This window comes from Mustelus asterias, chromosome 19, assembly GCF_964213995.1.
Source record: "Mustelus asterias chromosome 19, sMusAst1.hap1.1, whole genome shotgun sequence".
NCBI classification, from domain to species: Eukaryota; Metazoa; Chordata; class Chondrichthyes; order Carcharhiniformes; family Triakidae; genus Mustelus; species Mustelus asterias.
The window spans coordinates 44,207,299-44,217,603 of record NC_135819.1 but is presented as its reverse complement, the minus strand read 5'-3'; the positions used below and the strand labels follow the sequence as shown (position 1 = coordinate 44,217,603).

The 10,305-nt window shown below is 45.4% G+C and overlaps 1 protein-coding gene across 1 annotated transcript in view; it reads right to left on the bottom strand.

Moving 5' to 3' along the window:
* Window positions 1-733: 733 nt before the first annotated feature.
* LOC144507483 (uncharacterized) overlaps window positions 734-10,305 on the bottom strand; it is a 35,123-nt gene continuing 25,551 nt past the window's right edge. Inside the window, exons 21-27 of the mRNA XM_078234608.1 lie at window positions 9,299-9,482; window positions 8,974-9,184; window positions 6,539-6,714; window positions 3,545-3,614; window positions 3,320-3,426; window positions 2,058-2,157; window positions 734-1,157 (exon numbers count right to left, since the gene is read on the bottom strand). Coding sequence (XP_078090734.1) covers window positions 980-1,157; window positions 2,058-2,157; window positions 3,320-3,426; window positions 3,545-3,614; window positions 6,539-6,714; window positions 8,974-9,184; window positions 9,299-9,482 — 1,026 coding nt within the window. The 3' untranslated portion in view covers window positions 734-979. The remainder of the gene's footprint in view (window positions 1,158-2,057; window positions 2,158-3,319; window positions 3,427-3,544; window positions 3,615-6,538; window positions 6,715-8,973; window positions 9,185-9,298; window positions 9,483-10,305) is intronic.

Sequence of the window (10,305 nt, the reverse complement as noted above, 5' to 3'; positions counted from 1 at the left end):
CCTAGCTCCCTCAACCTTTCCTCATAAGACCTACCCTCCAAACCAGGCAGCATCCTGGTAAATCTCCTCTGCACTCTTTCCAGCGCTTCCACATCCTTCTTATAGTGAGGTCACCAGAACTGCACACAATATTCCAAATGTGGTCTCACCAAGGTCCTGTACAGTTGCAGCATAACCCCACGGCTCTTAAACTCCAACCCCCCTGTTAATAAAAGCTAACACACTATAGGCCTTCTTCACAGCTCTATCCACTTGAGTGGCAACCTTCAGAGATCTGTGGATATGGACCCCATATGTGAGTCTTTGAATATTTTTAAGGCAGCAGTTGATAGAGTCTTGGTGGGGAAGAGGGTGATAGGATTTTGGGGATAGGCGGGATGCAGATTTGAGGTCACTGTCAGATCAGCCACGATCTTATTAAATGGTGGAACAGGCTTGAGGGGCCAAGTGGCCTACTCCTGCTCCTTGTTCGTACATTCTTACACTCTAAAGAACATCAGAGATGGCTTTCGAGGCACTTGAGGGTATTGAACCAAAACTAAAGCTAGAAATTCCACTTGGTAACAACTGAGGGTAAATGTGGGAGTTTGGATTGAAGGGCACTCTTCGCAGAGACAGAAACGTTGCACTGTTCCATGCATCACCCCTGTTGCTTTGTTTAATTGTGAGTTAGCTTTGCATGGTTGGTTTTCACTTCAAAATGAATGATAACTCAGAAGAAAAAGAAAAAGTTTGGTTATTTGCAAGGATGTTTATTGATTCACATTTCTAATCGTACAATCACTGACAGATTTCAGGAAATAAAAAAAATGTTGCACAGTAAATATGCTGCAAACTATTGCTGAATAGATAGGTCGCATCATGAGATGCTAGTGAGAATTTCAGCTTGCTTTTTGGTAATATTTTATAGAGTGATTAAATTTAGACTAAGACAGCTTTCTACGATAGGTTATTGACATTAGGTCCACGACAGGGATCCTTATGGGAAATGGCCATTCCAATTTTCATCACTTTGGCAGATACATGATTTGATGTCGATGTACTTGTATGTCATAGTGGTTCCATTCTTACACTTCAGTTTCACTGACTTATCTTCTGTATCCCTTTCGCGGCAGCACTGACACACGTTTGTCAAGGCATTTGTATGAAAGTTAAACCTGGAAAAGAAAATGACATTGTGTAGCAAACCTTTTCAACAAAACGCAAATGTGGATAAGCACATTAATTGATAAACATTGCCATCATTGACATGAGAGCTTTCAAAAGAACCTCTGGAGACACGGGGAAAAAGGACTGAAGGAAACATCTAGCCACGTAAGTACAGAATGTGAGTAGAAGTATCAGGAAGACACAAAAGTAACCACTTTTACTCTGAGAATGTGCAACTTGCCACCATGTGATGTAGTTGAGGCAAATGGCAGAGATGCATTTAAGAAGAAGCTTGGAAATATCATAGAATGCCTACAGAATTCTTACCGTGCAGAAGGAGGTTGTTTGGCCCATCAAGCGGGCACTGACAACAATCCCACCCAGGCCCTATCGCTGTAACCTCATGTATTTACCCTGCTAATCCCCTAACACTGAAGGGCAATTTAGCATGGCCAGTCCATCTAACACGCACATCTTTGGGCTGTGGAACGAAACCGGAGCACCCCCACACAGACACAGGGAGAATGTGCAAACCCCACACAGCCAGTGACCCAAGGCCGGAATTGAAGCCAGGTCCCTGGTGCTGTGAGAGAGCAGTGCTAACCACTGCGCCACCATGCCGCCCAAAATGATGGACCAACATGGAGGCAGAGCAAATGCATCACCGACAAGGATGGGAGTACATGCGGGAAATACGAATAAAAAAGACTTTGGGCAGTGAATTCAGTAAGGTAGGAGGAAGTTTGTGTGGAGCATAAATACTAGCAGAGATAGTTGGGCTGAATGGCCTGTTTCTGTGCTATAAGTACTACAGAGTTTGAAAGGGAATCAGAGACCTTTTTTACATTGCCTTATTTCAGATGTTGTGCTATTCAAGGTAAATATGATCAATTTAAAACTCTACTTACTTAGTGTATGTAAAGCATTTTCCTTCACATCGGTTTACTTCAACATTTGCTTCACAATCATCTTTGACAATTTTTTCAACATATGGCATGGGCTTGCAAACTGCAAAGGCAAAGAAAAGTTAGTAATCCATTCACTAGTCAGTGATCAACTAACCTAATTAAAAAAGAGTGAAGGTTTCGGTGTGTGGTGTGATACAATGTTGAGCATGCATCTGCTCCTTGTTGGAGAATACATCATTTCCCCAGCAGTTCTCTTGCTTCCTCAAATACCCTGCTTTCCGAACTGAATTAATCTTGGTCATGATTATCACTTTCAGCATGAAATTGAGGGAAATGCTGAATACAATTGCTCCTTTAGGTGAACTATTATCGGTTAATGCACAATTTTAATCTCAAGACTGAGTGGGGAGAGGGGTTGGTGGGGAGATAGATGGACGTGTACTTTCTCCACTGAAGGGGAGATAGCGTGTGACTTCAATGAAATATAATTAATGGAGACACATTAACCAAGAAGAGAGGCCAACTTGAACAGGGATGCTATAAATGGACTATAGTGCAGTCAGGGCTTTAATATGATAAACGCCAACTGTAAAACTGATGCAATGGATTGGGTCTTTGTGGAAGGAGTGAGAAACTTGAGTGGTGAAGCTTCCAGATCCAGTAGTCCATTTCCATTAAAGCTGGGAAAGTGGGATTGGGATTAAGTCGGGCAAGTATGGAGTGGTCTACAAAATACACTGTCACCTCAGCTGCCTTGAAATTATTTAAAAACTGGATAAAGCTGACATATCAAACTGCTTTACTCATAAATGCAAATTGGGATTCATTAAAAAATCTGGAATTAAAAGTCTAATGATGACGATGAAACCATTGTTGGTGGTCGCAAAAAACCCATTTGGTTCTCGAATGTCCTTTAGGGAAGGAAATCTGCTGTCCTTACCTGGCCTGGCCTACATGTGACTCCAACCCCACAGCAATGCCCTCACAAATAAATGCTGGCCCGACCAGTGACGTCCACGTCCCATGAACGAATGGAAAAACCTCTCCACCTCACTACTTCTCAATCCTCCGTTTGGAAACTCATTAAAACCTATCACTTGGTCTAAGCGTCCTATATTTCTCCTCATGAAGATCTGCGTCAGAACGCATTTGATAATGTTTCTGTGAAGTGCCTCGGGGTGTTTTTAAATTGTTGCAAGTTGTTGCTGTGGTGAAGACCATGAAGACATTCTATCCACCTCATTGAAAATAAACTGGCTTACCGTCACAAGTAGCAACACATTTAGTATTGTTTTCTGCCAACATCTTTCCAGGTGGACAGAAGCATCCTTCCACAGTTGAGGGAAACGTTACTCCCGGAATCACCACTCTGCAAAGTGATCAGCCATTTTTTAAAGATTATCAGTAACAGCAAAAATCTTCTTTTTAAAGTTCTAACTTTTAAGAACTGTTGAAAGACGGACAGTGACAGTTGGGAATATACTTACTGATCCTCACAAGAATCATCTCCCCTTTCTCGACATGCGTCATAAATAAAACCTTGATGACACTGATAGCCTTGAATTAAAAGAAAATTAGTATAGAATTTAATAATGTGAACAATTGTATTAAAGCCATTGCATAAAGCATTCAATTAATAGCTAATGGAATCACGATTCCTTATTTATTGCATGTGTAGTAAAATTACATAGCAATAAGCTTTCTCTTTTGGTAAATATTAATTTTTTTTATTCATTCAAGGGACATGGGCATTGCAGGCTAGGTCAGTATTTATTGCCCATCCCTAAATGCCCTTGAGAAGATGGTGACGAGCTACCTTCTTGAAACTTTACAGTTTATGTTGTGTAGGTACACCCACAGAGCTGTTCAAGAGGTGTTCCAGGATTTTGACAGTGAAGGAACAGTAATATATTTCCAAGTCAGGATGGTGTGTGACTTGGAGGAGAACCTCCAGGTGGTGGTGCTCCCGTGTGTCTGTCACCCTTGTCCTTTTGGATGTTTGGCAGGTGTTGTTGCAAAAGCCGTGGCGAGTTTCTGCAGTGCATCTTGTAGATGGTACACACTGCTGCCACTGTGCATTGGTGGGAGAGAGGCTGAAGATAAGAGGAAGGGATACCAATAAAGCGGGCTGTTTTGTCTTGAACATTGTCGAGCTTCTTTAGTGTATTTGGAGTTGTACTCATCTAGGCAAAGGGAGAGAATTCCATCACACTCCTGACTTGTGCCTTGTAGATAGCAAACAGGCTTTGGGGAGTCAAGAGGTGAGTTACTCAGCACAGCATTCCTAGCCTCTGACCTGCTCTTGTGGGCACCGTATTTATATGGCTAGTCTGATTTAGTCTCGGGGCAGTGGTGGACCCAGGATTTTGATTGTCGGTGATTCTGTGATGGTAATGCCATTGGGGCGGCACGGTAGCACAGTGGTTAGCACTGCTGCTTCACAGCTCCAGGGTCCCGGGTTCGATTCCCGGCTCGGGTCGCTGTCTGTGTGGAGTTTGCACATTCTCCTCGTGTCTGCGTGGGTTTCCTCCGGGTGCTCCGGTTTCCTCCCACAGTCCAAAGATGTGTGGGTTAGGTTGATTGGCCAGGTTAAAAATTGTCCCTTAGAGTCCTGGGATGCGCAGGATAGAGGGATTAGCGGGTAAAATGTGTGGCGGGTAGGGCCTGGGTGGGATTGTGGTCGGTGCAGACTCGATGGGCCGAATGGCCTCCTTCTGCACTGTAGGGTTTCTATGTTTCTATGTTTCTATGAGTGTCAAGGGGCAATGGCTGAATTCTCTCTTGTTGAAGATGGTCATTGCCTGACACTTGTGTGGTGCAAATGGTATTTGTGACTGTCGACAGTTCCAGTCTGTGCTAATCTGGCAGTGCCAGCTTGTGCCAAGCTGGCAGCGCCAGCCTGTGCCAACCTGGGCTGAGGTCAGGGCCAAGAGTGGGCCCTCTTGGGAGCCCAATGATGGTACCCATTAAATGTGGTGGGTGGAAGAGAGCACTGAGATCATTGAGGGGGAACTTGGCAGTGACAGGGAGATCAGGCAGTGGGGGTGGTGGGGGAACCTGGTATGGGGATGGGGGACCTGGCATTGAAGTAGGGGAACCTGGAATTGAGTGGGGGACACCTGCCATTGAGGAGTGGGGAACGGGCATTGAGAAGGGGGGGAATCAGGCCTTGAGAGGTAGTGGGGGCTTACATTGAGGAAGAGGGAGCAGTGATGATACTGCCGTAGTGATTGTGGGGAGGGGGAGAGACCCCGATAAATGTGTAGTGGTGGGTGGAGGGAGGGAGGGCGGAGAGCCCCCAACACCTTTATGGTGGTGGGGCGGGGGGAGCCTCACCTCAGTTCTGTTTGGGGTACCCTTTAAAGATGGTGCCCTGATCTATCAGGCCCTGCCCTTCCAGACTGACAGTGTAAACCATGTCCCTAATTTTTTTTTGTCAGACAACCTGACAAATTATGGGAACATTCCGCCCTCTATCCTGATTCTCCAATGATAAAGAATTATTAAAAAATCATTGCAGGACTCCGCCTGTGGGCTACACCGACACCCAACTGGAAGCTGCGACCTCACCTTGCTGTCTGTCAATTTCCAATGGGTGGGATTTTCCAGCCTTTCCTGTCAGCAGGATCTTACAGTACCGCCAAAGGTGACCTCGCACAGCTGCTGGCGGTGGGACAGGTGAGCCATGCAAAACGCCATCATCATTGGTGGGACTAGAAAATCCCACCAGCAGCCCATCGTGAGTCACTTCCGCAAACATAAGGCAGGGGTGGGGTTGGGGGAATCCTGTCCAACAATACATTCTGCCCATCTCCCATTGGCATTATGGTGCCAATCTGGCAGAATGTGCAAGGAAATGTATGGTTTTCACATCCCTTTCATATATTTCTTATTTTATAGGGATCTGATTTAAGTTTATTTTGTTTGTTAGTGTCACAAGTAGGTTTACATGAACATTGCAATGAAGCAACTGTGAAAATTCCCTAGTCGCCACACTCCGGCACCTGTTTGGGTACATTGAAGGAGAATTTAGCACGGCTAATGCACTTAACCAGCACGTCTTTCAGACTGTGGGAGGAAACCCACACAGACACGGGGAGAACATGCAGACTCTGCACAGACAGTGACCCAAGCCGGGAATTGAACCCGGATTCCTGGCGCTGTGAGGCAGCAGTGCTAACCACTGTGCCACCATAATATAGGTAAAGTCGCCATAGTCCCAGATGACCATAGGCTGCTTTCCCCCTTGTGGGGGAGAACTGACTGGTGGTGATTTAACCTGAGGGTCACCACACCTCAGGCAAGGTTGAGAAGGCGGGCCTTCATGAATAACCTCAGCAACCAGTACGAGAATTGATTTGGAGTAGGACTTATTTACCGTCATCCATGGTGGACAAAATTATTCTCCACCCAGCACTTCTTAGGTTATTTTCTGGGATTTGAAATAGACTTGACATACTCCCAGGCTTTGAAATACTCACTGCATTCTCCATTTGTAAAGTTTCTCCAGGTAACACAAATGCCGACACCCGCACAAGCCAAAGCAGCGGCTTCCACGCTCGAGCAGTCAACACTGGAATTGATCTGGCAATGGTCAAAGTGGCAAGTCTTGATGTACTTCTCAAGATTTATCTTTTTCCTGCACTCTTCAAACGGCCTGAATCGTAGGAAAAAAAACATGGTTAAAAATTGTGCATGCTCCATTTTCTGCTACTTCCTATCAAATATGTTTATCTAAATGTTTAGATTCCTGATGCTTAGCTTATTGCAACTTGTCAATATTTAATTTTATTCCACAGCTTTGCTCTGACGTTATCTGACATTTTCTAGTTATTTAAATATTACAGATTATCTAGTTTCAATGGCGTTCAATGAAAGTACATGCACACCAACACGGGTTAGTCCTTTAAAAGTCTCAACAACTTTCAAGGGGAATTGTGGAATGATCCCAGGAGCCAGCAGGCAGGCAGGGGGTGAATACAGTTGAGTGCCATGGTAGCAGTGCTATGTCACTTCACTACCCACCCCTGCTGGTATTTTCCCCATGGTGAGGGTTGGGGGGGGGGGGGGGGGGGGGGGGTGAGATGCCAGGCTGCCCATTCACTCTTGGGCCAATTAAGGCCTTTAATCTCCCAATCAATAACAACTTCAGACCCTCCATATGTCAACACTGGGATTTTTCCCATGTTTGGAGAGAGAGGGTGGGGTGGGGAGGGCATGCCAAGTGTCTGGGCAGCTCGGTAAAGCCTGGTAGCCTGCTTTGCCAGTTGGATGGGTGGGCCAGAGAGGTTCTTCCCCAAGGTAATCCATCCCGTCACTGCTTCTTTCCGCTTGTTTGGCAGGAGGATCTTGGAGGTGGGGCTTCCTTTGCAACGGGGGCAGAAGTCCCACCTTACGCCCAATGGCCGTTAAATGACTGTGGGGTGGACTGGCCAATTGGAGGCAGCCTTTAAAAATGGCACCCCAATCTTCATGGCTGGGGACATGCCCCCTGTCCTCCAAAAATGGAAATGGTAACTCCCCCCACCCACCCCAACCCAGGGGAACACCACCAACCCCTAAGCAAAAGGGTTTAACTTCCTCTTTGCAGAACACTTATTCCCTTTGAAGAAACCACAGCTGTCAAGTAGTCTTGGATGCATTTCACATGAGGGGGAAAGGTAAATAAACACAGCTGAATGCATGCTGATTAAAAACCATTATGCTGTCAATCAAGGGGCAGAGATGAAAGGAATGGACTGAACTTGAAGGGAAACAAAGACTTTCAAAGCATTTCAAAGGCTTTAAGTTTCCCACAAAGGTTCGGAGACTTGAAATAAATTTAGTATTAAAACAATGAGGTTGAGTGAACAGCTGTGGAGCTGGGAAATAACTCCCCCCTCCCCCGCCGCCCACCTCCCCACCATCCCTACCCCAGTGAAAGTGGTTATCTTCTGACAGTCAGAGGACTTCACAGGGGTCTGCTCACACTTGCAGCTTTAGGGAGAGAAAGGGAAATCCCTGATGCAGAATGGAGTGCTGCTGTGATCTAAAAGTCTGCCATGGGGACATGGAGATTGAAGTGACCAGGCCACTGCAACATTTTCACAGCTGACAGGCAGGAATGAAGATGTTGATCACAGAGTTGCTTGAAACCACCATGCCAGGGGTGATTATTGGGTTTACCAGGGCTGGAAGGAGCAGTCCAGGCACGGGAGCCCCATCACAGGGGACAGTGCCCAGTCCAGGCCCTTAGGGGACCTTCCCTCTGCAGCCTGGCAGCAACAGAGTACACATAGGCACTGGATTTACCTCCTTGACCCTGATTGGGGTCCAACACGCCAGGTCTACACTGGGCATTTCCAGCACCAATGCCCACATGGCGCATTCCCTGCTGGGGAGTAGGTGCATGGCGGGAGGCAGCTGAATGGTCCATCCAGTGGGTTTGTTGGGTTCCCAACCAGTCTAGGGCCGGCGGGGTAGGTCAAATAAATCCCGATTGCCTTCACGCCCGGTGGGAATCCCGACTTTTGGCCCATTCAGCAGGGCATCGGGATTCCCGCTGGCCATCTGAACGGCTGGAACATCCTCATCCCGCTAAATGTTATTTATTGGGAGCCAATTGCATCAGCAATATTTATCTAAACAAAGTCAAAATACATGAAGAACTCAAGCTCCATTAGCCAGTAGATAGCTTTTAAATACGTGTAATTAATTGAAGGGAATCCAGGTAGCTAAGTAGGTAGGGGGAAGGAATAAGGGTTGAAATGGTTAAATGTAGGGGGGTAGAGCAACCCCTTGTGTGGAACATAAACACCAACATACACTAGTTGGGTGAATGCCCTGTCTCTGTGCTCCAGACAGTTTAACACATTTGTGGATTGTCCCCCAGAGAGTTATTTTGAAAAGAAACAAATGGAAGAATGAGTCAGCTTACTTTCCTGAAATGATATCACAGATTGTTTTCTCAGGTTTGCATGTTGGCGGAGGAGTAGGTAAAACACAAATCGGATCAGGAGTAGGCAATTTACAATATGGTTTACTGGGATCGTGAACTCTCCAGCCTGATGCAGTGCTGGTGCAGCAATCATCTCGTTCATGTTTTCCACTCTTTCTTGTGCATTTGGATCGGGAGTGTGTGCAGGCTCCTAAGATCAGACAAAATGGATGCAGCGAGTTATGTATCAATCAAGTTCATATTACCAGCAAAATCATCAATGTCCAATTTTAAATATAACTGTGTGCAGTCACAAAGCATTTACCGCATTGGCCTTGGGTATTCTCAAGGAAGTATTGTTCCGGCATTTTGATCTCAAAGTCATTACGGAGAGCAAGGATACTTGTTCGAATATCAGGAATATAAATATGTGTGGTGCTGCCAGGTTTAGTAATCTTAAATCCATTTGCGCTGTAGGGAAAACTCACTTTTTTTCCGTTGACAGTCAACTGTGAAAGAAAGTAATACAAATTTAGGAGAACTTTGCAAGCCATAAGAAAGATTATGTCAACGTATCTTATTAACGCAGTGTATCCTATCATGTTGGAGTTCTTGTGGAGAAGTGGGCACTGTCCCTGCCTCTGAGCCAGAAGCTTCGGGTTCGAGACCCACCCCAAGACTTGATGGCCAAGGTTCATAATGCAGCCAAAAAAGATTGAGTGTCAATCTCCAAATCCTTACAACGTGCCAATAGTTGCCAGTAAGAGTAAGAAAGATTCCTGGTCAGCCATGCTTGATGTGGAATGGTGTTCCTCAAGGTATAAGCCTCTGGCGACAGATTAGCGACCTATTCCAGAAAAGAGATGAATGTCTGCCTTAGTGCACCACTAGGTGCGGGAAGAGAATTAAATTTGGAATATCCTATGTTTCAGGATAATTTAATTAACTAGAGTTTATGAATCAAATAAAGTGAGGTAACAATGAGGTACACCAGATGAGTGATGATAGGGCACTGCTATAATGTTTAACACTCTTAATGTTTTGCTGCATTGGTCATTAGTTTACCATAATGATAGTACTGCTTCTGAGGGACACTACTGATTACAATGTGTTTGTTCTGTGATAGATGCAACATGATGATCAACATTTCATGCCAGTGGATTAATGATATGGAGGATGGGTCAAATTAACTGAAACCCTTTCCAGTCACGCCGTGTGACGGGTTTTCCTTCGGTGGATACGCCAAGCCATTGGCTCGATGAGATCTTCCAGTTCCGCTGAAGTCTACGTTATTTTGCACTAATGATTGCATGCTAAAGAAAGGTAATTGTT